General features: G+C 40.7%; 1 protein-coding gene across 1 annotated transcript; it reads right to left on the minus strand.

Moving 5' to 3' along the window:
- Positions 1-1,886: 1,886 nt before the first annotated feature.
- Positions 1,887-24,685, minus strand: AP3M2 (adaptor related protein complex 3 subunit mu 2). Its single transcript, XM_077773101.1, has 9 exons — positions 24,629-24,685; positions 22,653-22,991; positions 19,481-19,652; positions 15,310-15,447; positions 7,926-8,011; positions 7,471-7,604; positions 5,718-5,925; positions 5,299-5,443; positions 1,887-4,153 (listed from the first exon to the last, which is right to left on the minus strand). Exons 2-9 carry the CDS (start codon positions 22,923-22,925, stop codon positions 4,053-4,055), a joined length of 1,257 nt encoding a protein of 418 aa, XP_077629227.1. The 5' UTR covers positions 22,926-22,991; positions 24,629-24,685; the 3' UTR covers positions 1,887-4,052.
- Between the last annotated feature and the right edge of the window lie 618 nt (positions 24,686-25,303).

A 25,303-nucleotide genomic window follows, 5' to 3' on the forward strand; every position in this document is an offset into this window, starting at 1 on the left:
GAGATACCACCTCACACCAGCCAGAGTTGCTAAAATGAACAAAGCAGGAGACTCTAGATGCTGGCGAGGATGTGGAGAAACGGGCACCCTCCTACACTGTCGGTGGGAATGTAAACTGGTGCAGCCCCTCTGGAAAACAGTGTGGAGGTTCCTCAAAAAATTAACAATACAACTCCCCTACGACCCAGCAATAGCACTGCTAGGAATTTACCCATGGATACAGGAGTGCTGATGCATAGGGGCACATGTACCCCAATGTTCATAGCAGCACTCTCAACAATAGCCAAAACATGGAAAGAGCCTAAGTGTCCATCAACGGACGAATGGATCAAGAGGATGTGGTTTATTGGGGCGCCTGGGTGGCTCAGTCGGTTAAGCGTCCGACTTCGGCTCAGGTCATGATCTCAGTTCATGGGTTCGAGCCCCGCGTCGGGCTCTGTGCTGACAGCTAGCTCAGAGCCTGGAGCCTGCTTCAGATTCTGTGTCTCCCTCTCTCTCTGACCCTCCCCCGATCACACTGTCTCTCTCTCTCTCTCAGAGATAAATAAAACATTAAAAAATTAAAAAAAAAAAGATGTGGTTTATCTATACAATGGAATACCACATGGCAATGAGAAAGAATGAAATCTGGCCATGTGTAGCAACATGGATGGAACCTGAGGGTGTTATGCTAAGCAAAATAAGTCAGGCAGAGAAGGACAGATACCATACGTTTTCACTCCTAAGTGGAACAGGAGAAACTTAACAGAGGATGATGGGGGAGAAGAAGGGGAAAAATAGTTGGGGAGAGGGAGGGAGGCAAACCATGAGAGACTCTTGAATACTGAGAACAAATTGAGGGCTGGTGGGGGTGGGGTAGAGGGAAAGGGGGGTAATGGACATGGAGGAGGGCACTTGTTGGGAAAAGCACTGGGTGTTATATGGAAACCAACTTGACAATAAACTATGAAAGAAAAAAAAAAGTTTCAAATTCAATTCCCTGTTTAAAATTCTAACAATTAAAAAAATTAATCCCATCCTAGCACGGTGTCACCACCTACTGGCCACAGAGGAAAGTACAAGTTTTACAAAATTCACCTGGTCACACCATGGCGCAACCACAACGGCCAGACCAAGGGGGAAGATGTGTTAACGACTAAGACAGGCAGGCTGGAGTATTAATAAACACCAACTACTGTGGTTTGTAAACAGAAAGAAGTCCTCCTCGTGGCCAGGCGGGATTCACAGAAGGGTATCAGTACAGATATGGGATAATGACCAGTGTCCATGCTTTACAAAGACTGTCAATGACTTACCTTCCAAGAAATCCCTATCACAAGTAAGATGTCTAGGACCTGGGACGCCTAGGTGGCTAGCCAGGTGAGCATCCACCTCTTGATTTCGCCTCAGGTCATGAGTTCCCCCAGTGTCGTGGGATCGAGCCCTGCATCAGGCTCTGCTTGGAGTGTGGAGCCTGCTTGAGATTCTCTCTCTGCCCCTCTCCCCAACTCACGCTCTCTAAAATGGATTTTAAAAAAAAAAAAAGATGCAGGACCTTGAAGCCCGGTTTCATGCCTGAACTGACCAACCTAAGAAGATCAAGAGAGTAGAGAAAGCACTAGAATAGCCATCAGCAGCTTGAATGGTTTTGTCTTTTTGACACTCAGGAAAACTGTGATCTCAACCTTTGCTCTTACAACCTTAAAACTGACATTAATACCAACATCCCGTATCTCCAGAGGTAACTAGAGAATCACACTACAATGTACGGCTTTAGGCCTGCTGGTTGAAGAGACAGAAGTCATAAGATCCTCCCCCAAGCCACTCTATTTCTTACTGCTTCTACCGAGGCCTGCCTGGCAGAGCACTACTGTTAGTTCCAGTAACAGAACACTTAGGACACAGAGGACTGGTAAAGCTCAACTTTATTAAGGTTTAAGCACAGGAGATACTTCCACACATGTTAGACACGTGTTACAGAATTGAACAGTTCAATCAAGACACCCTGCACAACTTATGTTAACACACCGCTGGGTGGTGGCAGTGGACTTCTCCACTGGGCTCCGGGGGGCTGCTACACAGGTGACATGCTACTTCATACACCAAGGCCCGCAGGTCCCATACCCTAGATACTTTATTTCTCCTCAAGTTCTTCCCTTGAAATTAGGGTGAGCTGTCCCGGAGGAAATAGAACAGCTGGACAGGTAAACCTAAAAATATCCAGAGACCAACACTGGTTGTTTCCTATGACCTAGGAACCCTTAAAATCCTTCGGAGCCCTCAGGAGAAGTAATTCCAAGTATTCTGGGATCACAGAGGCAGAGATGTTTCCCCTACCGTGCCAGGGGTGTGTATAGGACATAGTAGTTCGGGAAAATTCTGGAGGGATGGAGTATGAAACACATCTGTTTGTATATAACACAATTTATCCCAGAGGAAAACCACAGAGCAACGTTACTCTGCAGCAAAAACAAGTCCAGGAAGTAGGGAGATAAAATCAGCAAAACAAAATTACTTAAGTATTTGGAAACAGGGCTGGAGAGAAAAATTACAGGGTTTGAAGAGTTTAGGTCTTCATTTCTCCCCATGCATGAAGCAGAGCACGGTATCACTCCTTAAGCTATATCAACAATAACTGAAAAACCTGTCTTTTATATAAATATTTAAATGGGTAATACATATATTGAACTAGAATAAAAATTACCCACTGGGAAAGTCTGAGGCACCACCCCCCCCCAGTTGCCATGTTTCTTAAACTGGGTTACACATGACCAACATGGCTCATCTTCCTTCAACATCAGGTTTTATTCAAAGGTTTAGGGAATTTCTTTTTGCCGCGAACAAAGATGGGTTGGTAGGTATATCCCGCTGATAAATCTATTACAGTCCAGCACAGAAGACTCCAAGGAAATAAACATTACTGAGAAGCTTCCAGGATGAACCTTGCCCCTGGATGGTAAGCATTCTTTTCCCTTAGGGTTGCTGATGGAAAAGTTTCAGACCGCAAGGCTTAGACTCCGGCACCAGTCCAGCACTGACAAGAGGGAACAGGGAGTCACTGGGGTACAGCTGTCACGTACTTCGTGAGGAATGAGTTGGCCACCTACACTTCAATACTGTGACACACAGACTCTAGCTGCCCTGGGGATTATGGGATTGGCTTTTCTGAAACTGTCCTTGTGCAACAGGGAAAAGGCTGGTGAATTCTGTGACGTGAGTAGAACTGTACTGGGTTAGGGGAAGGGGCGTTTCCGGCACCTCACCAGGAAGAGGGCAGGGCACCTTCTCACTGCAGAAGACAGGCCAAGCGCTAAAGGCAAACAGTAGTTAGCATCTGAAAACCAGCCAGATGTCGGCAGTCTTCACGGGAAAATCTGATTCTACTGGGGTTTTCCATGTCATTAGTAGACTCGAATTTAAGAAGTTTCCAGTTCATTTCTAGCAGTACTGGTGATTTTTTATATGTATATCAAAGCAGAGGGATCAGAAAGAAACCAAGTCAACTCTATTCTTTCCAACCCTTCTTCCTGTGGGGCTTGACTGCTCTTCCTCCCACTCTCGCCTGAGCACCTGAGTGTGTGTGCTCGCAAGTCTTTACTACTGCTTCCCTTCTTCTCCCTCGAAGGTCAGACCCTTCGCTGGCCTTTCCTTGACTAGCATTCATTTTATTCCAAGCGTTCTTTCCTTCTTTCTTATCTTTCTCTCCACCTTAAACAACAGAAGTCATTCATTGGCTTTACAGAAGTAAAGCCAAGCAAGTAACAAAGGCTAGTCCTTTTCTGTGGTAACCACGTTAAAAATAGTTAAATATGGCATTAGGTATCTCTACCCTCGGTCACACATCTCTTCTCTCAGAACTGAGTTGGTGCTGATTGTGTTTCAGTTCTGTCCGGTTCTCCCTGGCGACCCTTGTCTCCCTTGATTAGCTCCACGGCACTGCAGGCTAAGGAAAAAAGGGAGCGGGTGGGTCCAGAAGGGGATACTGACCTAGGAGACAGGCTGATATTTTTTACTTTTAGACAAGTAAGAAATGAAAAAGCGTTCGTGAATGTTCTTTTTGCAAAACTCGCCCTTCAGGTTCGAACTTGGAATTTTCCAGCTTTGGTCATGTATTTTATGCCCTTAAAGGGTTTGTACTTTTCTCCATACATATCCAGACGATTCACCTTGAGTCCTGGAAGGAAAACGAGCATTATTCAAAAGAAGCATGGAGCATATCTGTCTAAATTAATTTCAATTCAGAGATCGGTGGGATAGAGACCGTAACAGTGAACCAGGAAAATAATAACAATTGTCCCTTATTTATTTCACTTTTCTGAAGCTCACAGAGTTTTCACTCCTGGTCCACACACTGATTCATAAAAAAAAAAAAAACTTAAAAAAAAAAAAAATAAAGGGGAAGGGCAGAAAGTTATATGTAGATGAAAGGAGGATAAGGAAAAAATAAGACCACTCTATGTTTTTCTCCACCTACTGGACAGAATACATGAATTAATAAAATTAATGAATAATGAAATAAAATATAACTCAATGAATGCACTAATAAATGCATGAGTGCTTCCTAAATATCCTCACTGTACTAAGCGGAGCACATTTTATACCGTATAGGGCTCTAACATTTATGATGAAAGAGTTTCTAATTTAAGTGAATGCTAATCACTTAGCCTTAGTGACAAGCTAATTAGACAAGTTTTATTGGTAAAGAAAAATAGGAACTTCATATAAGGCTGAAGTCATCTCCCATCTATCTTACATGGTTGTTCTAAGGATTAAATAATAGATGACAAAGGCTTAAAACACTGCCTGGCACATAGTAAGTGCCCAGTCCGTGGTAACTATTACTCTCATCATCATCCTAAGACAGGTGTAGACGACAGTGGGCTGACTTGGGTTCCACATGGTAATAAAAGCAAGTACGAAAGTCTTCTGAAACTGGAGGAAAGGAGAGGAAAGGAGGGGAAATTATTCTTTTCAGTGACCAGCTGAGAACGTAGAAGTCTTCCCATGCTAAAAACCTTGCAACCCCAAACCGACAACCCTAGGATGACTCAACACCTGCTCGGGAACACTCCGTCCACCTACACTGTTTCAACTGTGTCTTAGATATTTTTGGTCAGGTCCTTTAAGCCAACTTAGAAGTCAGGATTATAAATTTCCCCCCCAGAAATTCTAGAAAAGATTTTACTCCAGATTACCTATCAGGTAATGAAACCAAACTCTGTAAACACGGAGTCAGCAGAAGGCTTTGTGATGTCTGTGTCCCTACGGGAGAAAGCCACTTCTGTTCTCATCAAGCCACTGAAGCCTAGAGTCACTTACCAGAAATGGCCAGCTGCTGGATCTTAAACTGCAGGTTAATCGTGGGGTTCTCATCTGGTTTGGAAGCTCCAGCCTGAAGACTCATGGTCCCCTTCAAACTTGGCAGCTTTTGGGGATTTATCTTTCCTACATCCCAAGACAGCATCTTCAAAGGAAAAGAAAGAAGTTATGGTGGAAGCCATCCTTTGAGGAGGTTGAGCTCTAACCTCAGGGCATCTGTTCACAGTATTACAAGCAGCCCCTACAGTGGTCTTCAGTAGAGAAAACTAGCTGTCACTGTAAATTATCTCCAGGAAAAAACAATGTCCCGCTGGTCAAGCTCCCCCTTCAACAAGGTGGAGAGTATAGCGGTGAGCTCCTGCAGAGTGACTTCTATTTAGCATCAGCAATTCAAAACCTCCTGCATATTCTCCTCCTACCTTGGTAACTGGGTCAAATGTATGTGTCCCCTGAGATGGAGTCAGGCTCATATTCAGGACCCCTTTGGGCATCTGGCTGGTGACAATCACTCCCTCTATGGTCTTCCCCATAGTCTGCTTCGGTCCCACCGTTATTTCAAAGCGTCCAAGTGAACTACTATCCCGGAAACTGATGTTATGTTTGACATACACTGGAATTGCCACCAGACTGGAAAAGAGAGACAAAAAACCAATTCCATTGCTATACTGGAAAATATGGCAACATTTCCTCATTTTATCCTAAGCGCTTTTTTTTTCTCATTGACAGCTTTTCCTTCCTTAACTACTTCTTTTCTCCTTATATTAAAAAAATAAGCACAGGAAAAACCCAGTAATCTTTAATTTTCTTCTTTTTGTAAAGCTAAGATGCTGTCTTACTGTAAATAAACTAACTCTTCCAATGACTCTGAATAATGTAACAAAAATCAAAGAGTATCCTAAGCCTACTACTATGAGAAAGGGGTTACAAATCAAAGTGAGGAGTCACCATTATTTCTGTGTTTTACTCTATGACATGTGACCAATAATTATTTGTACTTGGGAGTAACAGGCATACCTCATGGACCTTTGATACTATCTTGGGAGTGCCTTTACCTGGCTTTCTCTGCTCCTCACAAAAACCCTATGAGGTACGGTGGGTTATCACTATAGGACAGAACAGGAAACAGAAATCACAGACTAATACCAAAGCAGTAACAGTTCTTAACATCTATTAAACACTCCTGTATGCCAGTACTATGCTAAATGCTTTCACTCCATTACCTTGTCTGATAAGTAGGAAGTAGGTACTGCTACTGTCCTGACTTTATAGATAAATATGATGTCCTTATACTTCACAAAGATTAAGTAATTTGCCCAAGGTCATATACCATAAGTACTGAAGATGGGATTTAAGTGCAGGCCGACTGAATCCAGAGTCTTTGCTCTCAAGCACACAGATATTTTCCTAAATTATTTATTCCAAAGCACACAGGAAGGTATTGGTGACTGTGAGGTGTCATGGCTCTCTTCAATGTGCATACTTCTACTACACACCTTCTAAAGTCCCTAGACAAGACAGGGGCACCTGGGTGGCTCAGTCAGTTGAGCATCCACTTTGGTACAGGTCATGATCTCACGGTTCCTGTGTTCAAGCCCCGCATCGGGCTCTGTGCTGTCAGCTTGTCAGTACAGAGCCTACTTCAGATTCTCCGTCCGACCCCTCCCCTGCTTGCATGCTCTCTCTCAGAAAAATAACAAAACATTTTTAAAAATAAAAGTTCTTAGACAAGACATTAAAGAGAATGTTCAAGACCTTTTGAACTTGACTGCCTTTTATAGTTTTTCATAGCATAATTTAATGCTCTTTTGGGATGGGGACTGAATATAGGTGGACTCAGATTCCAATCTGAGAAAAAAAAATGTTCTTGTTTAGACATATAACAACCACAAAAATAGCAGCAGCAAACTTAATGAGCACTAACTTTCTCTTAAGCACTATTTAGATTGTTTTATTTAATTCTCGAACAAGGTACTTTCTTCATTTTCCACTTACAGATAAGAAAACAGACACAGAAAGGTTAAGCAACTCACCTGAGGTTACCCGATTAGTAAGTACAGAAGCCGGAATTTGAACCCTGGTAACTCAAGAGCCTGGGTCCTTAATCACTATGGATACTGTTTCCACATATATACATATACACAGATTCTGTTCTTAATGATAAGGGCTGCTTACTTCTGTGCACTGACATGGTAAGAGAGCAGGCGGAAGTTTCCGTCAGGAGGGATGAAGGAGAGGATACGCTCAGATTCCCAGCGCTTGAAACGGACACAAGGATGGAAGCTGACATCATCCAGCAGCCTGGGGTTCTGCAGGTGCAGGCAAGGAAGAGCAAGGAGTAGGGATTAAACACCCACAGTTCTTTTAGGAAAGTCATTCAGATGTTTTTATTCACACACTCACACACACACACACACACACACACACACACACACACACACACACACACACACACACCCTACNACACACACACACACACACACACTGCAGCTACTTACAGAAAATTCAAGCCTGATACAAACTTTGTGGCTGTCCTTATTTCTTATTGTTCCGTTCTATTCTCATCACTGTCTTCCCAGAAGCAGTTGATTTCCCACCCCAAGATCTGAACCTGTGGTTCAGGATTTTACCATGAAGGAAAGTGTAAGGTCTGGCATTCCGGTCAGCTTGACACAGGCGTCAATCACTCCCTGGATCTCGGCAGTAATTGTGGAACCTGAGACAGGAACAAAACAAAGAGAAAGTAAGAAGTTTTCCGATACTTCTCTGTCCTTCCCAACCAACTTACTTCCTCCCTACCACTTTCTTTAACTTTCTCTGTTCCTTTCTTTTTTCTTCTCCCTCCCTCCCTCCTTCCCTTTCTTCTTTCCTTCTGTCCATCTACCCAATCCATTGGTCCATCCTTCCAAACATGGAATCATATCAAGTATGAGATACTAGGATATAGCAAGCAATGGGGATTAAAGAGACAGTTATTAGCTTAAAGAAGTGTTCATTCTAGTCCCAGAATCAAACAGGATGTCATATAACCAATGGTTCAGAAAGTGCCATGGCAGAACCTGCTCTCTCTAAGGTCACCAATGAGCTTTGCTGCTCACTCACGTGGGCACTTTCGGCCTGTAACCTACAGGAGCAGTGCAGCATGCCAGTGCTGGCTACTTCTTCCTTTGTACAACCCTCTTTTCTCCTAACCTCGCCAGCTTTCTGTTTTTCTAGCTCCTCTTCCTCTGTGCTTTCTGCGGGCTTCTCTTTCTTTGTACATCTTTTGCATGCCCATGTGTTTTCACAATTCTGAACTTCTCTTTCACTCAACATGGTCTCCTTGAGTTGCTTCACCTACTTCCCAAGGCTTCCATGGTCATTAATGGCCAATTATATCCTAATCTTTTTTCCAGTTCACAGTCTCACTCCTGCTAAACTAGACAGCTCTATTTGCACGTCACAGAGGCACTTCAGACCCTACACATCAAAAAGTGAGCTCATCAGCTCCACTCCTCAATCTGCTCTCTTATTTTCCTTCTTTTTTTTTTTGAAAAAATTTTTAATGTTGATTTATTTTTGAGAAAGAGAGACAGAGCATGAGTACGGGAGGGGCAGGGAGAGGGAGACACAGAATCTGAAGCAGGCTGCAGGCTCTGAGCTGTCAGCACAGAGCCCGATGTGGAGCTTGAACTCAGGAACTGTGAGATCATGACTTGAGCTAAAGTCAGACACTCAACAGACTGAGCCACACAGGAGCGCCCTATTTTCCTTCTTTATTCCTTCCATCTATCTTGCCGCTTGAGCCAGAAACATACACGCACCTTTGAGTAATTATACTTCTTCAGTGCTCATATCCAATCAATTATCAATTCCTCTCTTTTCTGACTTCTATCTCTTACATCTGTTCATTCCTCTCCTTCTTCACCACCATTATGGAATCTATATTTTGTGCCTGGACTTCAGCCAGCAGCCTCTTGCTTTCCCTGCCTTCAGTCATACCCCACTTGAAGCCATTCTTCATATTGCAACTAGACTGATAGTTTTCAACTACAAATCTGATCAAGTCACTCCCCAACTTAAAACTCTTCAATTGTGGTGGTGCCTGGGTGGCTCAGTTGAAATCATGACTCTTGATTTCAGCTCAGGTCAAGATCCCACAGTTTGTGGGTTTGAGCCCCGCATTGGGCTCTGTGCTGACAGTGTGGAGCCTGCTTGGGATTCTCTCTCTCTCTCTCTCTCTCTCCGCCCCCCTTCCCCTTCTCATTCTCTCTCGCAAAATAAACAAACTTAAAAAAAAAAAAAAACCTCTTCAATTGCTCCAAATCATTCTCATTAAAATGGCATGCGAGGCTCATCATGACCTAGCTATCACGTTGTTGTTGTGTACCTTTTTTTATTGTGGGAAAACTTCTACTTAAATGCAAAAATCTTAAATGTACAACTCAATCATTTTTAAATATGTATACACCCCATGCAAATACCACCCGCATCAAGATGCAGAAACTTCTTTCCCTCTTTTTAGTTGTGACTTTCTTCACCTTAATTGTTAAAAATATACTTGTTTTAAAGATCCTATAGACTGACCACCCATTAATGTAGAATATATGTCACCCCTCTCCACATTTTTTTTTTTTTGTAAAAAAAGCAGAATTTCTTCTTGGAATCTTATTGATCACACAGTAGTTACAAGAATGTCAGATATAAGAATGAATACAGTCTAAACAAGACAAGCTGATTAGGAATTTACATGATGTGGGGCACTTAGGTGGCTCAGTCGTTTGAGCATCCGACTTCAGTTCAGAGCATGATCTAGCAGTTTGTGAGTTCAAGCCCTGTGTCAGGCTCTGTGCTAACAGCTCAGAGCCTGGAACCTGCTTTGGATTCTGCATCTCCCTCTCTCTCGGCCCCTCCCCTGCTCATGCTGTCTTTTTCTGTCTCTCAAAAATAAATAAATGTTAAAAATTTTTTTTCAATTCACATGATATAAAAATATACATGTCAAAAGTCAGCCATATGGACAGATACATACAGGGGAAGAAAAGATGATGGGAGGCTGGGGATTGAGGGTCGTATGTGGTAATACTGCCTTTCCCTCCTCCACAGTAAATAACTTCGGATGAGGAACCTTCTTAGCATCCCAGCATGTTGCTCTTGCATCCCCATCCCAGTTAATATGCATCCCTTAAATTCTGACTTATCTTTTTAAAAAAACTGTTTTTACATTTCTTTATTTTTGAGAGACAGAGCACAAGTGAGGGAGGGGCAGAGAGAAAAGGAGACACAGAATCCAAAACAGCCTCTAGGCTCTGAACTGTCACCACGGAGCCCAACATGGGGCTCGAACTCACAAACTGTGAGATCATGAAGCTGAGCCAAAGTTGGACGCTCAACTGACTGAGCCACCCAGGTGCCCCCTGACTTCTGTTACCTTTGATGAAGCTGTACTTGTTTTCAAACTTCATATAAATGTATATAACTACATATAATCTTATGCATCTTACTATTTTACTCAACAATGTAAGATTCATTCCATGTTGTTGGGTATATGGACTATTAATTCTTTTTCATTACTACACAGTACTCCCTTATGGGTCTGTATTGAAATTTATGTATCCTTTTTATTACTGGTGGACATCTAGGTTATTCCCAACTTTTGGCTAATATGAAAAGTTCCTATGTCTACTTCATTTTAAAGCCTCATTACTTTCTTTATTATTATTTTTAATGCCTCTCAATGCATTCATACTGAACTACTTTATTTCCCAACAATGTTTTACTCACCTTAAAGTGTTTGTACCTACTTTGCTCCCAAATCCCTGTAGGTCTTAATAACTTCTATTCATTCTACTGATTAAGCATAAACACTACCAGCTCTCTTTATACTTTGCTCTGGTTGGGTGGGATACATCTCCTATATTCTGCCTTTTTACCTCTCCCTCCCTCCCTCCCTCCCTCCCTCACTAGACTCTAAATAAGTTTCTGCAACCAGAAACTTTACCTTTCTGTCTTTCCGGCCTCTTTTGTCTCCTTTGTTTGTACAACCTCATCATTGTCAACAACAAAATAACATCATAATCATGATCACTGTCAATAACAATAGCTACAATAAAGGCAGGTCACAAAGAGGTCCCGAATTTTGTGTATTGAACACAATTCAGAATTAAGGTTTTGAAAAGACTTTGCTGCAGAATTTAGAAATTATTACTCAAAAAATGTTGAAATCATCACTGAACCCAAAGCCAGTGGCCACCACCCACGTTTACATAACAAGGCTCGACAGGGGAAAGATGTAGAACCCCTCTATGCTGAGTGACTACCAGCTGACCCTGTACATGACATACCTTTATTCATTATTAACAAAGAATTGTTGTTGCCCTATATTGTTTGGGATGGGGATATTATAAGTCGCTATTCAATAATTTAATTACTAGGTTTCCTTTCCATTTTGAAAATTTCTATATCTCATTTTCAAATATATATTTGTTGTCTTTCATTTGTGGTGAAGGAATTCATTTCTTCTTCCTTTGCTCATTTCCAGAGATCCTTAGCCTTTTCTTTCTGCACATAATTCTCATGTATGACATCCTCACAGCAGTGATACCTCCCATTACACACCACTGTCATTATTATTATTACACTATTGTCAGCAAAGATTCTCAATGAGGAGGGGGCTGTGCCTACCTGGAATATTCTTTCACTATATCTTGTTCATCATCAGATATCCACCAGTCAGCACTGTGTTACAATATAACAGGCTTTCAATAAGCCTTTGTGGAATGAATGAGTTCACTACTGCGAAGAGAACTTTCTACAAATTTCTAAGCTCTAGGAGATATTCTTCTAATCCAAAATAGATAGAAGAGAAGGCTCCCTAAATTTTAGTGATTACAATTTCAGTTCTGCCATCAGATTTGGGAGTCCTATACATTCAAAAGGAAATCTAAAAGAGATTCGTTTGCTACTTTTTTTATTCAAGAGGATAAGACCTATAACACCAACAAGCATTGGTCTGTATCATACTATTTTTAATTGCCTTTTCCAGCCTTACTGTGGTGTGATTAACAAATAAAAATTGTATATACTCAAGATATACAACTTGATATTCTGATATACATATACATTATGAAATGATCACTGCAAACAAGCTAATTAACATATCAATTAGCAAATTTCAAGTTTACAATACATATTATGATGAGATGATGGATGTGTTAAATTTAACTGGAGTCCTTTGAAATGTATACATACAGCAAATCACTACAATATACATTTTAAATATCTTACAATTTCATTTGTTCGTAATACCTCAATAAAGCTGAGTAAAGTATAAAATGCAGTATTATTAACTATAGTCACTGTGCTGTGCATTACATTTCCAGAACTTACTCGTCTTGCATAACTGAAACTCTGTACCCTTTGACCAATTATCTCCCCACTTTCCCCACTCCCTCGCCCTAGTAACCACCATTCTACCCTCTGCTGCCATGAGTTTGACTATTTTAGATTCTACAGATAAGTGAGACCATGCATTGCCTGTCTTTCTCTCTCTGGTTTATTTCATTTAGCATACTGTCCTCCAGCTTTATCCATGTTGTAAATGGCAGAATTTCCTTCTCTTCCTGTGGCTGAATAATATGCCTGTATGTGTGTCTATCTCACATTTTCTTTATCCATTCATCCATCAAAAGACATTTAGATTGGCTATTGTGAATAATGCTGCAGTGAACATGGTTGTGCAGATACCTCTTCAAGTAATTCTTTCATTTCCTTTGGATACATCCAGAAATGGGATTGTTGGATCACAAAGTAGTTCTATTTTTTATTTTTTGACAGTTTTCCATGACTGTATCAATGTATATTCCCACCAACAGTGTACTAGGGTTTCCTTTTCCCTACAACACTTATCATTTGCCATTTTGATATTAGCCATTATAACTACTATGAGGTGATATCCATTGTAGTTTTGATTTGCATTTCCCTAATAATTAGTGATGCTGAGCACCTTTTTATACATTGACTGGCCATCAGTATGTCTTCTTTTGATAAATGTCTATTCAGGTTCTTTGCCCACTTTTTAATCAGGTTATTTGTTTTTTTTTGTTTATGAGTTCTGTGTGTTCCTTATACATTTTGGCTACCGACCCTTTATCAGATATATGGTTTGCAAATATTTTCTCTAACAGGTTGTTTTCTCACTCTGTTGACTGTTTTTTTTGTGCAGAAACTTTTTAGTTTTTGTCTATTTTTGCTTTTTGTTGCCTTTGTTTGGTGTCAAATCAAAAAAAAAAAAATCATTGCCCAGACAAGTGTCAAGAAGCTTTCCCCCACCCCACCCCCAAAAAAGAAGCATTTTCCCTGTTTTCTTCTAGTAGTTTTATGATTTCACATCTTACATTTAAGTCTTTAATCCATTTTGAGTTGAATTTTTTTTTTGGTGTGAGATAAGAGTCTAGTTTTATTCTTCCACATATTGATATTCAGTTTTCCCTACATTATTTAATGAAGAGACCAGCCTTTCCCCATGGTATAATCTTGGCTCTCCTATTGAAGATCAGTTGATCTTCAAATCTTTCCTTTTTTAAAAGGTTTTTTTTTTTTAAGACTGCCCCTTCCAAAGGCTAGCCAATTCTTTTTCTTTTTTTAATTAAAAAAATTTTTAATGTTTATTTTTTAGAAAGACAGAGCATGAACAGGGGAGGGGCAGAGAGAGAGGGACACACAGAATCCAAAGCAAGCTCCAAGCTCTGAGCTGTCAGCACAGAGCCCAACGTGGGGCTCGACCTCATCAACTATGAGATCATGACCTGAGCTGAAGTCGAGCACTCAACCAACTGAGCCACCAGGAGCCCCTAAAAGATATTCTTTGGATGTTTATTTATTTTGAAAGAGAGCACAAGTGGGGGATAGGCAGACTGAGAGAGGGAGACAGAGCATCCCAGGCTCCATGCTCTGTGTGGAGCCTGATGCGCAGGCTCAATCTCATGAACCATTAGATCATGACCTAAGCCAAAATCAAGAGTGGACACTTAACCAACTGAGCCACTCAGGAAGCCCATTTATTTCTGAGCTCTCTGTTTCAATGGTCTATGTGTCTATTGTTATGTCAGTATAATACTGTTTCATTTACGTAGTTTTGTAATATATTTTGAAATCAGGAAGTACGATGTCTCCAGCTTTGTTCTTGCTCAAGATTGCTTTGGCTATTTGGGGTCTTCTGTGGTTCCATATGAATTTTAGGACTGTTTTTCTGTTTCTGTAAAGAATGCCATTGGGATTTTGATGGTGATTACACTGAATCCGTAGATCACTTTGGGTAGCTTGGACATTTTAATAATATTAATTCTTGCAATCCATGAACATAGGATGTCTTTCCACTTATTTGTGTCTTCTTTAATTTTTCTTCATCAATGTTTTATAATTTTCAGAGTACAAGTTTGGTTAAGTTTATTCCTAACTATTTTCTTCTTTTTGTTGCTATTGTAAATGGGACTGTTTTCTTAATTTTCTTTTAGAATGGTTCATTGTATTTAGAAGTGTTTTTTGTATGTTGATTGTGTACCCTGCATCTTTACAGAATTTGTTTATTAGTTCTAAGAGTTTTTGTTGCGTATTTAGGCATTTCTATATATATGATCGTGTCATCTGCGTTATATTTAAGTCTATTCCCAAAACCTAGCACAGTGCCTGACACAGGTAAGCCCTAAGTTAAAATGAATGATCTTGAATGGGGGATAATTCTGATACTAGCAAGCATTATATGAAGGGCACTCTTTCTACTTTCAAAAAAAGTTTTTAATGTTTATTTTTGAGAGAGAGACAGAGTGTAAGCAGAGGAGGGGCAGAGAGAGAGGGAGACACAGAATCTGAAGCAAGTCTCAGGCTCTGAGCGGTCAGTCCAGAGCTAAAGCAGGGCTCGAACTCACAAATCATGAGATCATGACCTAAGCTGAAGTCAGACGCTTAACCGACTGAACCACCCAGGCATGCCATCTTTCTACTTTCTAGTTCTCAAAACAGATTAAAAGCACCTACCTGATTTATCAATGATGGCATCAATCTCTTCGATCACATCAAAATAGGCCTCATTGTTAGTGTATTTCACTCCAGTCCGTCGCCAGGGCACCACTGACAGCTGCCCAGTAGGAAGCTGATCACCCACATTGGTGCTTCCTAAGATAATGAATATTACTGTAATTTAAATCCATTTTGATTAGATGTAACGAGTTACCTAATAATCACAGAACACTTCCCTAGGAGTTCTATGCTCCCACTCTTCATGCACTCAGTTGAAGAATTAAAAAAAAGATAAGAGTTTCCCAACTTCTATATGGGTAGCCTAGGCTATGTTAAAAACTTGTTGCCATCTGGTCTGCTTCCTCGACCAGAATGAAGGTTAAAAAAGTTACTTGCGAAACAGATATCATATTTTGGTTTTGAAAGAAACCTGAACTTGGTCTCTCAAATTTCACAATAGCTTGTAGCTTAAATAATGTATTGGCTTTTAGTAGGGATGGTAATCTACATATTGATATAAAATTTTCATGGGTAAAAACAGTATTCTAGTTTAAGGTATGTTCTTAGGTACATTTCTGCTAGGTATTAAAATGTACACATTTTACTACAACTAATATATACTAAATCTTTGGAAAAGAATACAAATTAGATCTTTCTCTAAGAGTTGCAAATCAATTGTTTTTTCCTCCCACAAACATCAAAAAAATGTTTAATTCAAAGATTCTATACTGAAATTCTGAAATATTATAACTAACTTAAAATCTTTTCCTTCTTTTGTAACCTGGATCTTTTAATCTAAAGAAAGAAATATTAAATACACACATATATTCAGCATGTTTATAAAACATTTCAGCTTTTCAAAATGACTCTCAGCTCAGGTACCTTTTTCTAGATTTAAAAGAGATTCAGATAAATGACTCCATAGTATTTATAAATGATTCAGGCACTAACAAAGAGTTTAAGAGTTAAATGAATCCAGAATATTGAAAAACTCAACAAATGTGTTTTCTTAAAAAGAGGCACCGTATATTAAAACATGTCAATAAGCTGTAATAATTAAAGCAGTACGGGGCTCCTGGGTGGCTCAGTCAGTTAAGTCAGACTTCGGCTCAGGTCATGATCTCACAGTTTGTGAGATGGAGCCCTGTGTCGGGCTCTGTGCTGACAGCTCAGAGCCTGGAGCCCGCTTCAGATTCTGTGTCTCCTTCTCTTTCTGCCCTTCCCCTGCTCATGCTCTGTCTCAGTCTCTCAAAAAGCAAACAAACATAAAAAAAATAATAATTAAAGCAGTACAAAAAGGCAGGAACACCTAAAAACAGACCAATAATCCATAATGACTTAGCACAAGATAAAAATATCATTTTTAAACAGGGAGAAAGGATAAGTTATGGGGCTAGGAAAACTGGTAGACAATGCTGGAGAAAGAAACAGTGCCTTACTTGATACTGTACACCAAGATAATTTCCAAATGGATTAACCAATTAAATCCAAAAGTAAAACCATAAAAGAACCAGAGAAAATACACTTTTTAAAAAAGACCTTCCCTTCTCTGAGATCAAAAAGACACTCCCCTGTGTTTTCTTTTAACAATTACAAGGTTTGTGTTTAACTCTTTGCTGGAATTTACTGTACAGAATGAGTAGGGAAGGACTTCATTTTGTTCTATAGCAAAGCTGACTGTCCTAATACAGTATCATTAACAATTGGCCCCTGACCCATTGATTTGATATATATGACATCTATTTATACCAAATTCCTATAAATTTGGGTCTGTTTCTGAACTTTCAACCTTATCTCAGTCATCTATCTGTCTATTACTGGGCCAATGTTTTTAAAAAAATCAATCTTTTTGATATATCTATAAAAGATATAAAATTGTATAAAAGATATACAATTATATCTTATATCTGATAGAACACATTTTCTCTCTTACTTTTTTTTAAGTTTATTTTTGAGAGAGAGGGGGAGAAAGAGAGAGAGAGCATGAGTGCAGTGAGTGTACAAGCTGGGAAGGGACAAGAGAGAGAGGGAAAGAAAATCCAAAGTAGGCCCGTACCATCAGCAGGAGCCCTACACTGGGCTTGAACCCACAAACCATGAGATCATGACCTGAGCCAAAACTAAGAGTCAGACGCTTAACTGATTGAGCCACCCAGGTGCCTCTCTCTTGCTCTTTTTAAAAAGTATTTATTTTCAAAACTGTCTTGCCTTTAACAGCTTATCTATCTATGTATGAGTTTTTGTCTCCTGTACTATATGAACTTAATATAGCTTGATATTTGTTGTTGATAAGGAAAATCCATCCAATGCTTGGCAATACTTTCTCAAAATTGTCCCAGTATCCTTGCGTATTTATACTTAAAAAATATAAATATTTCAGGATGGGGAGGCTGGGTGGCTCAGTCAGTTAAGCAACCAACTCTTGATTTCAGCTCAGGTCACGATCTCACAGTTATGAGATCAGGCCCCGTGTCCACATCCTGGCTCAGCACTGAGTATGGTGCCTGCTTGAGATTCTCTCCCTCTGCTCTTCCCCAGCTTGTGTACAGGCACATGCACCCACGCTCTTTCTCTCCCTCAAAAAATAAAAACAAAAAAAATTTTTTTCCATCAGTTTTCCCATCAGTTTGTCAAATGCCATGCAGACCCTTGTTTTTAATGTGAAGCAAGACCCACAATGTAAAACCTGAATGAAGCAGAATGACTAATATGACTAAGTCAGAAAATTTTAAATGTGGCTAAACAAAACCACCACGGGAATGTTAAAAGACAGATTGTGAGAAAATATCTGTAACACACGATTCAAAAATCTACAGAACTACAAACTATCATGTACTCTTGAAATATACATAATGGTTTAATGTCCTTAAATGAAAGGACTTCTTTTAAATTAGTATGAGGGGTGCCTGGGTGGCTCAGTTGGGCTCAGGGTCATAATCTTGCGGTTCGTGAGTTCGAGCCCTATATTGGGCTCTGTGCTGCCAGTTTGGAACCTGGAGCCTGCTTCAGAGTCTGTGTCTCCCTCTCTCTCTGACCCTCCCCTGCTCGTGCTCTCTCTCTCAAAAATGAATAAACATTAAAAAAAATTTGTAAGTTAGTATGAAAAAAGAAAAACACTTCAGCAAAAGAAAAGCTGGGCAAAGGACACAGTTGGTAAATCACGATAGAGAAAAAACAGTCAATAAATACTCGAATGGGTTTTAACTTCTTTGGTAATAAAAAAAAATGGGTGTATAGGGGCACCTGCGTGGCTCAGTCAGTTAAGGGTCTCAGCTCAGGTCATGATCTCATGGTTTGTTAGTTTGAGTCCCATAGGGGTTCTGTGTTGACAGTATGGATGCTGCTTGGGATTCTCTCTCTCTCCGTCTCAAAATATATAAACTTAAAGAAAAATGAGTGTGTAAATAAGACATAACTAAACTATTAACTGCCAAAGTTTTGAAAACAATTAACAATAGGATTGGCTAGGGTGCACAGAAACTGCTACTGAAAGAATACATTTTCTGGAGGGCAATTTGGCATGATACATTAAAGTCCTTAAAATGTGCATGCCCTTTGATTTAGTACTTCCATTCCTATTGCTGAGAACAAATCTAAGAAGATGTTCACAAAGATTTTAGTATAAGGGTGTTAATTTCCTGTTATTTAAAAGAACAAAAAATCAGAACCATCAAAAATATGGACTGAACAAATTACTTAGGATCTATTCTATATGGTAGAAAATTATAGTCACTAAAAATTATATAGAAGAAAATGTATCATAATGAGATAATGTTCACAAAATATTGATGTAAGTTTTAAAAAATATACAAGAGTTGTTTTTTAAAAATCTATACATCTATTCATTATTCATCTGTCTAGAAGAGACAAAAAATAGGTCAAAACCGTGGTGTGATTATTTTCAAGTTCTTTGTGCTTTTCTGTATCTCTGGCATTTCTTTAATAATGATGCGTTTCTTCCGTAATGAGAAAGAAATGGTTTCTGAAGGAGCATACCTTATTCGGTCACTGGAATCAAGGTATTTTCTGCGTGACGAAAACATATTTCAGCTCATAATCATATACTATAATGAGCAAAATTAAAGCACCTGGCCATCTGCAATCCCCAAAGACAAGCACTCAGAACAATGCAGCGCACCGGAATAAGCCATGCCCAGGATGGTGGGCTTGGTCACCCCTCTCTCCGTACCTGTTATGGTGTTGACAACGGTCCGAAGGATAGTGGGAGGCTTTATCAGTTCTTTGAGGATGTTTGACTCGGTAGCCAGTGGAAACCCATTGTCAAGCATCTCTTCCAGTACCTCATAAACCACAACCACATTGTCTTTGATCACTGGCTCTGAACAGACTCCAAAATAATCCTGATGAAAATATAATACACGGAATATATATCATTCAGGGCCTGTAACAAAGAGAAAGAATCTTCCTAAAAACTAAGGACCCAGTCCTGTCCGTGTATTTACTCAGTGTTTCTGGACTATTCTGCAATGAAGGAACAAAGCATAACCTTAGATCTCTTCAGCAGCCTGGTTTGGTAGGCTCAAAGAACCTAAACTATTATATGTGCCTAGGAACAAGAATTTGAAAGAACTATGCAAAATAATAATACTGATATGACACAGATTGGACCCAAAAATCTTAACCCTTTCTGTTGCGTATTTGTTAACACTGATGCAGCAAATAAGAATGGAGAGGGAAATAAAATGAAATGAGGGAGATGAACTAGCACAGCAGAAAGTCTCTAAGATGCTAGGATTCTAAGAATGCTTTGTTTTTTTACCAACACAGGCTAAACTTAGATACTAAATTATCTGGGTCGTGGAAAAAGCACTGGATTCCAAATCAAAAGATCTGGGTGGTAACCTTATTGTCACTTACTAGAATAAATCATGCTAACTGATTCAGGGCAAGTTCTTTAAGAATATAATCAGGACAATACCACTGGACACACAGGGATGTTATAAAAACTAAGCATGATTGATTAAATGATAATATGTGTGAAAATGCTTTGTAAACTACAAAACACTTCGTAGGGGCACCTGGGTGGCTCAGTCGGTTAAGCGTCCAACTTTGGCTCAGGTCATGATCTCACGGTCCGTGGGTNAAAATAAAACAAAAAAACACTTTGTAAAACGTGGTGCATGATGGCAAAAAGAAAGAAATGCTTGTAGTCATTTGGCGTGGCCCTTCTAGGAAGGTCAGTCATATCTTTTATAGGACCTCTGAGATGGTCAGATAACCCTTCTTGAATTCATCCACTGAAGGGAAATTCATCTTTTGAGAAAGCCCATTCTATTCATGGAAAGCTCTGATTATTCGAAAGTTCTTTCTTTTGCTAAACAGAAATTTGCTTTCTAGATCTGCCTTTCAGAACAGATTTACATAATAGCCCCACAGCTATTTGAAGACAGCTACAAACTTTCACTTCATTTTTTTTTTTTTCTCCCAGCCAAACCCTGTTTGATCTTTCCACTATTCATGCTATGGTATGGTTTCTAGATCATTTCACCATCTTGCTATTTTTTTGGATATGCTCTAGTTTTCCAATATGCTCCTAAAATCATGACATCCAAAACTGAACAGACTCTACATGTGATCTAAATTACATCAGATAATAACAATTATCAGAGACATTCCAATACCCAAGACACTAAGAGTCAGGAATGTGTTTCTAAAACAAGACTTCTTTAAAAATGAGGACTTGGGGGGGGAGACACATGTCCTCCCCAAGAGTGTTTTATTTTGAAAAATAAATAAAACACCTCACCAGATTTTATCAATCAGACAAAATATGAACTGAGCAGTTGGAAAGAAGACTTATGAGTGTGACAAGTTGTTATAGCAATATTATTTGCAATTCTATAGCTGGAACTCTTCCATCATATTCTAGTACTAAACAAATAATGCAGCCAGAAAGAAAAGACATTAAAATCAGGGTATGTCCATTTACTTTTAACAAATCCTTCAAAAATGACAAGCTCTGAAGTCCCAGACTTCCAAACTAGGGACTTTACTGTTATCCCAAAGTCCTCTGTGGTTTCAACTAGATTAAACAACTTTTCTCACTTCCTGTCTCATAATAAATTACATAATATTACTATGGAAGGATGAAGCAAATGCTGGGTTTCACCAATGGGACTGTTAATCTTAGAATGGGGTTAAAGTATCATATGTGGAAATCATAATAAGGCCCAAATTAGAGTAGTTTAAGGTCATAACTACTGGGTTCTTCTACTTTTAGTTCCTCCACATACCGGGGTTTATAATTCTCAAGTTTTCACTGTGGGAAGGAACTGGTATGCCATATGAGAACTGGAAACCCAGAACAGTACTACCAGAAAGCATTTGTGGGAAAAAAATTATAAAACATATTTTCAATTTCCAGACATGTGATAGATATGACTGGAAATGAAAGGGCTCTTTGACTTATTTTTTAATTTCATTGTCATATCTGAGTCATCATTCTCTTAATTCCACAATTTCTGTATTCATATGACCAACTCCAGACCTCACGTGACACAGAAGTTAAACCAAAGGGCCCTTGCTTCTCACTTATTGTCTGAGTTAAGCAAATGACTATAACAGAATTTGAGCAATTCTTTTAGAGGGAGGATCCCGTGTTTGAATCCAGAGTCTGGGCAGCTTAAAATCCTGTGCTATAAATAGTGCTGACATCTTGATATAACTTACTTATACCTCCCCTGTACCCTGCTCCCCAAGATCTTCAAATCTATTCCTGAAAGAAAAACTCGAAGTGAAAACTGTGTCTTGTAAAATGTGTCACTTAAATTCTTAGAGGAACAGAAGATTTTCCAATCTTAGTTTGCAATGAGAGCTCATCACCAGTACTCACACACTGAATAAGCACCCCAAACCCAAGATGGAGTTTGGCTTCACAAATTACTCTTGCCAAGGAGAGTGAAACAAGGACAACTTAGCTTTTTCTAACACTCGAAAATATACGTATCTTTACACATGCATCACTTTTTGATGCAACTCAAAGCAATGCAGTTAACAATGGCTAGCCTCAAGTCCACTAAAAAAAGAAAAAAAAACTAAATTCCTCTGATTTATGAATAAAAAGTAGGGCAATTCCAATCTCTAAAACTAAAATGACTGTATATAATCATACCAAGTAGAGTGGCTTCCTTATGCAACAGGTTCAAAAGTATTCAATGTAGCATTTCACATGCAGCCAGTTCAATAAACAGAAACAAGGATCTTATCAGATGGGAGAGGAAGTAAGCAAAGTCAGTTGTGATTTTTTTAAAAAGTTCCTTAATTGAAGCTGAGTACAATGGAAACAGATCTATGCAGACACTTTATAATTTACACATATGAGCCTCCTCACATCCACGCACCTGAAACGTGTCCACTACTCGGTGAAGGAACTCAATGACAAACAGAGGTGGGACCTCTGTCTGGATCACAGCCACAAAAAAGATCTTGTGACGGTAAACACTTAAGAGATAGTGGTGAGGGGTCGGGATAACCGGAGGTACGTTTTCTGCCTCAGTAGCTCTCTCTTGCGCCTCAAAAAAGTAATCACAGACAGAACGGCTGACCACACTTTTCCAATGTTTTTCCAGGAAAATATCTCCAGAGGAGTTGATCAAGAAAAGGCTATGAATCATGATGGAGATTGTGAGACAGAAAAGTCTCTTTCGGTCTGAAAGCCTCAGGACTGCCAATTTTCAACCCTAAAAATAAAAGAAGTTATAGTCAGTTCCACTCAACCAAAACACCTTACCTATCTTTCAAGAGTAGACGCAAGTCCTCCTCTTCTCTAAGAGCCTAAAGTATCCCTCCCTAAAATTCCCAAGGATAAGTCATCAGCCATCTTGTTTGCCTGGTTATCTTTACTACTGCCTTCATCATTACCACTTAAAATTCAACTTAATTTTTGGATGTCTGATTTCTCAACTGGTCTGGAAGCTCCTTGACAAAGAAGACCATGCCATGGGGCAACTGAATGGCTCAGTTGGTTGAGTGTCCGATTTTGGTTCCCACCTTGTGGGTTTGAGCCCTGCGTCGGCCTCAGAGCCTAGAGCCTGCTTCAGATTCTATGTCTCCCTACTATGCTTGTTCTCTGTCTGTCTCTCAAAAATAAATAAACATTAAAAAAAAAAAAGACCATGCCTCATGTTTTTTGTTGCCTCATGCAGTGCTCCCTGCACCGAAGAGAGTTTCAAAGAATATTGAGGAGTTTCATGGATTCAGCCACATGAAATGAGAAATGCTTATGGTTGCTCAGTCTGATACAGTAGCCATCAGCTAAATGCGGCCAATGAGCACTTGAAATGTGCCCGGTCTGAACTATAAGATGTGCAGTAAGTATAAGTTCACACCAGATTTTGAAGGCCTTGTATTAAAAAGGGAATTTTAGACACCAAGAATTTAATATTGATTCATTAATATTCAGTTAATATTGATATTCTGATATCAGGTTACATACAGTATATTAAAATTAACTGAACCTTTTAAAAAAACGTAGCTACTTAGAAAAGGTAAAATTACGTATCCGGTTTGCTTTATAGATCTACTGGACGGCGCTGATCCATGGATGGGAAGCTATCATTGTGGTCTTTATTCATTGAGTCACACCGCATTCTCTGAGTACTTGTTATGCACAAGGCTCTGCATTGGACGCCTTAAAAAAATCTGAGGGATACCCCAGGTCTCTCAGGCGGCAGCGTCTCTACGGTGCCAGGCCCCAGTAAGAGGCGGCTGCGCTGGCCCCCAGCTGTGGCCATTCCCCAAGCTAGCTGCGAACTGGCCCAGGTGGTCAAACCGCAAAGGCCTGCTGTACCAAGGGCCCCAGGGCAAGCTTAATCCCTCTGCCAGCGGAAGAGACAGCAGGAGGGAAGGGGGGGCGGGTAACTAGGCTGGAGAGGGGGAGAGGCGGCTGCTAAAGTAGGTTATTTTTGGTCTCAGCCCAGCTGCCTGCGAGCAAAGGATGATGGAGGCCGTTTAGGGTGGAGGTGGTCAGGGGGCGGATTTAAGGTGTGCGCACATTCAGGCGGTGAAAAGGGTCGCCAGACTGCACACGTGCGTTGCCATGGCAACAGTGTCCCCTCCTCCCTCAGCCACCTGGTCGTTGTGGGCCACCTCCCCAGCCCGGTACTTCGGCCCACACCTCTCCCCGCCACATCCTGTAGTTCTGAGGGTCAATCCTGCCTCATCCCCTAAGTCTGCCCCTGCCACCCACGCCCCTCTGGGACCCCCGCGCGCCCCCGCCCGGACCTTCGCGCGCCTCAGCCTCCAGCCCCCGCCCTGGCCGGGTGCAAGCCCGCATTGTCCCTCTCCCCCCCGCCCCCGGGTCTTCAGCCCTTCTCACCCAGCCTTGCTCTTCGCAGTGTCCACAGTTCCGACGCGCGGGCAAGCCCCACCCCCGGCCGCCCCCCACACTCGCGCTGACAGCCGCTCGCCTGCTGATTGGCTGGCCGGCGGGCCTCACGCCAGCACCGCCCACGACCGGGGTCTAAGAGCCGCTGATTGGACGTCGGTGATCCGCTCCTCCCCTCTGATTGATCGCTGTCCTACAGTCACGTTCTTCCTGGCTTCGAGCTCCCAATTGGCCCTTGTTGAGGCTTTGCTAACCTCCGACTGGTGCGTCTCCGTGGCTCCGAGCCTTGATTGGCTGTCGTGATCGGTCTGAGGGCCCCCTGGCCCTTAGTCAACCAGTCACAAAGGGGCGGCTGCTGCCGCCACCTGCGTAAACGTGGAAGGAACCTCGAGGGGGTTGCTAAAAAGTGTGACTTACAGGGCATGATTTGTGACATAGCACATCATGGATAATAAATCATGAGCAGTAACAACTAATATCCATGAAGTAAATGCATTTAAAAAGAGCCACGATGCCTTTTCATGCATGTGCATCCGGTAAAGGTGATTGGCTGTATATAGCATCGAGGGCTCTGGACCTGGATGCAGGAGGCCTCTTTCAGCTCCAACTAGACAACTGAACCTTGGACAAGACACTTAAACCTTTCAGAATCTCAGTTCCCAGATC

The sequence above is a fragment of the Crocuta crocuta genome, unplaced genomic scaffold (assembly GCF_008692635.1).
Source record: "Crocuta crocuta isolate KB4526 unplaced genomic scaffold, BGI_CrCroc_1.0 scaffold177, whole genome shotgun sequence".
NCBI lineage: Eukaryota > Metazoa > Chordata > Mammalia > Carnivora > Hyaenidae > Crocuta > Crocuta crocuta.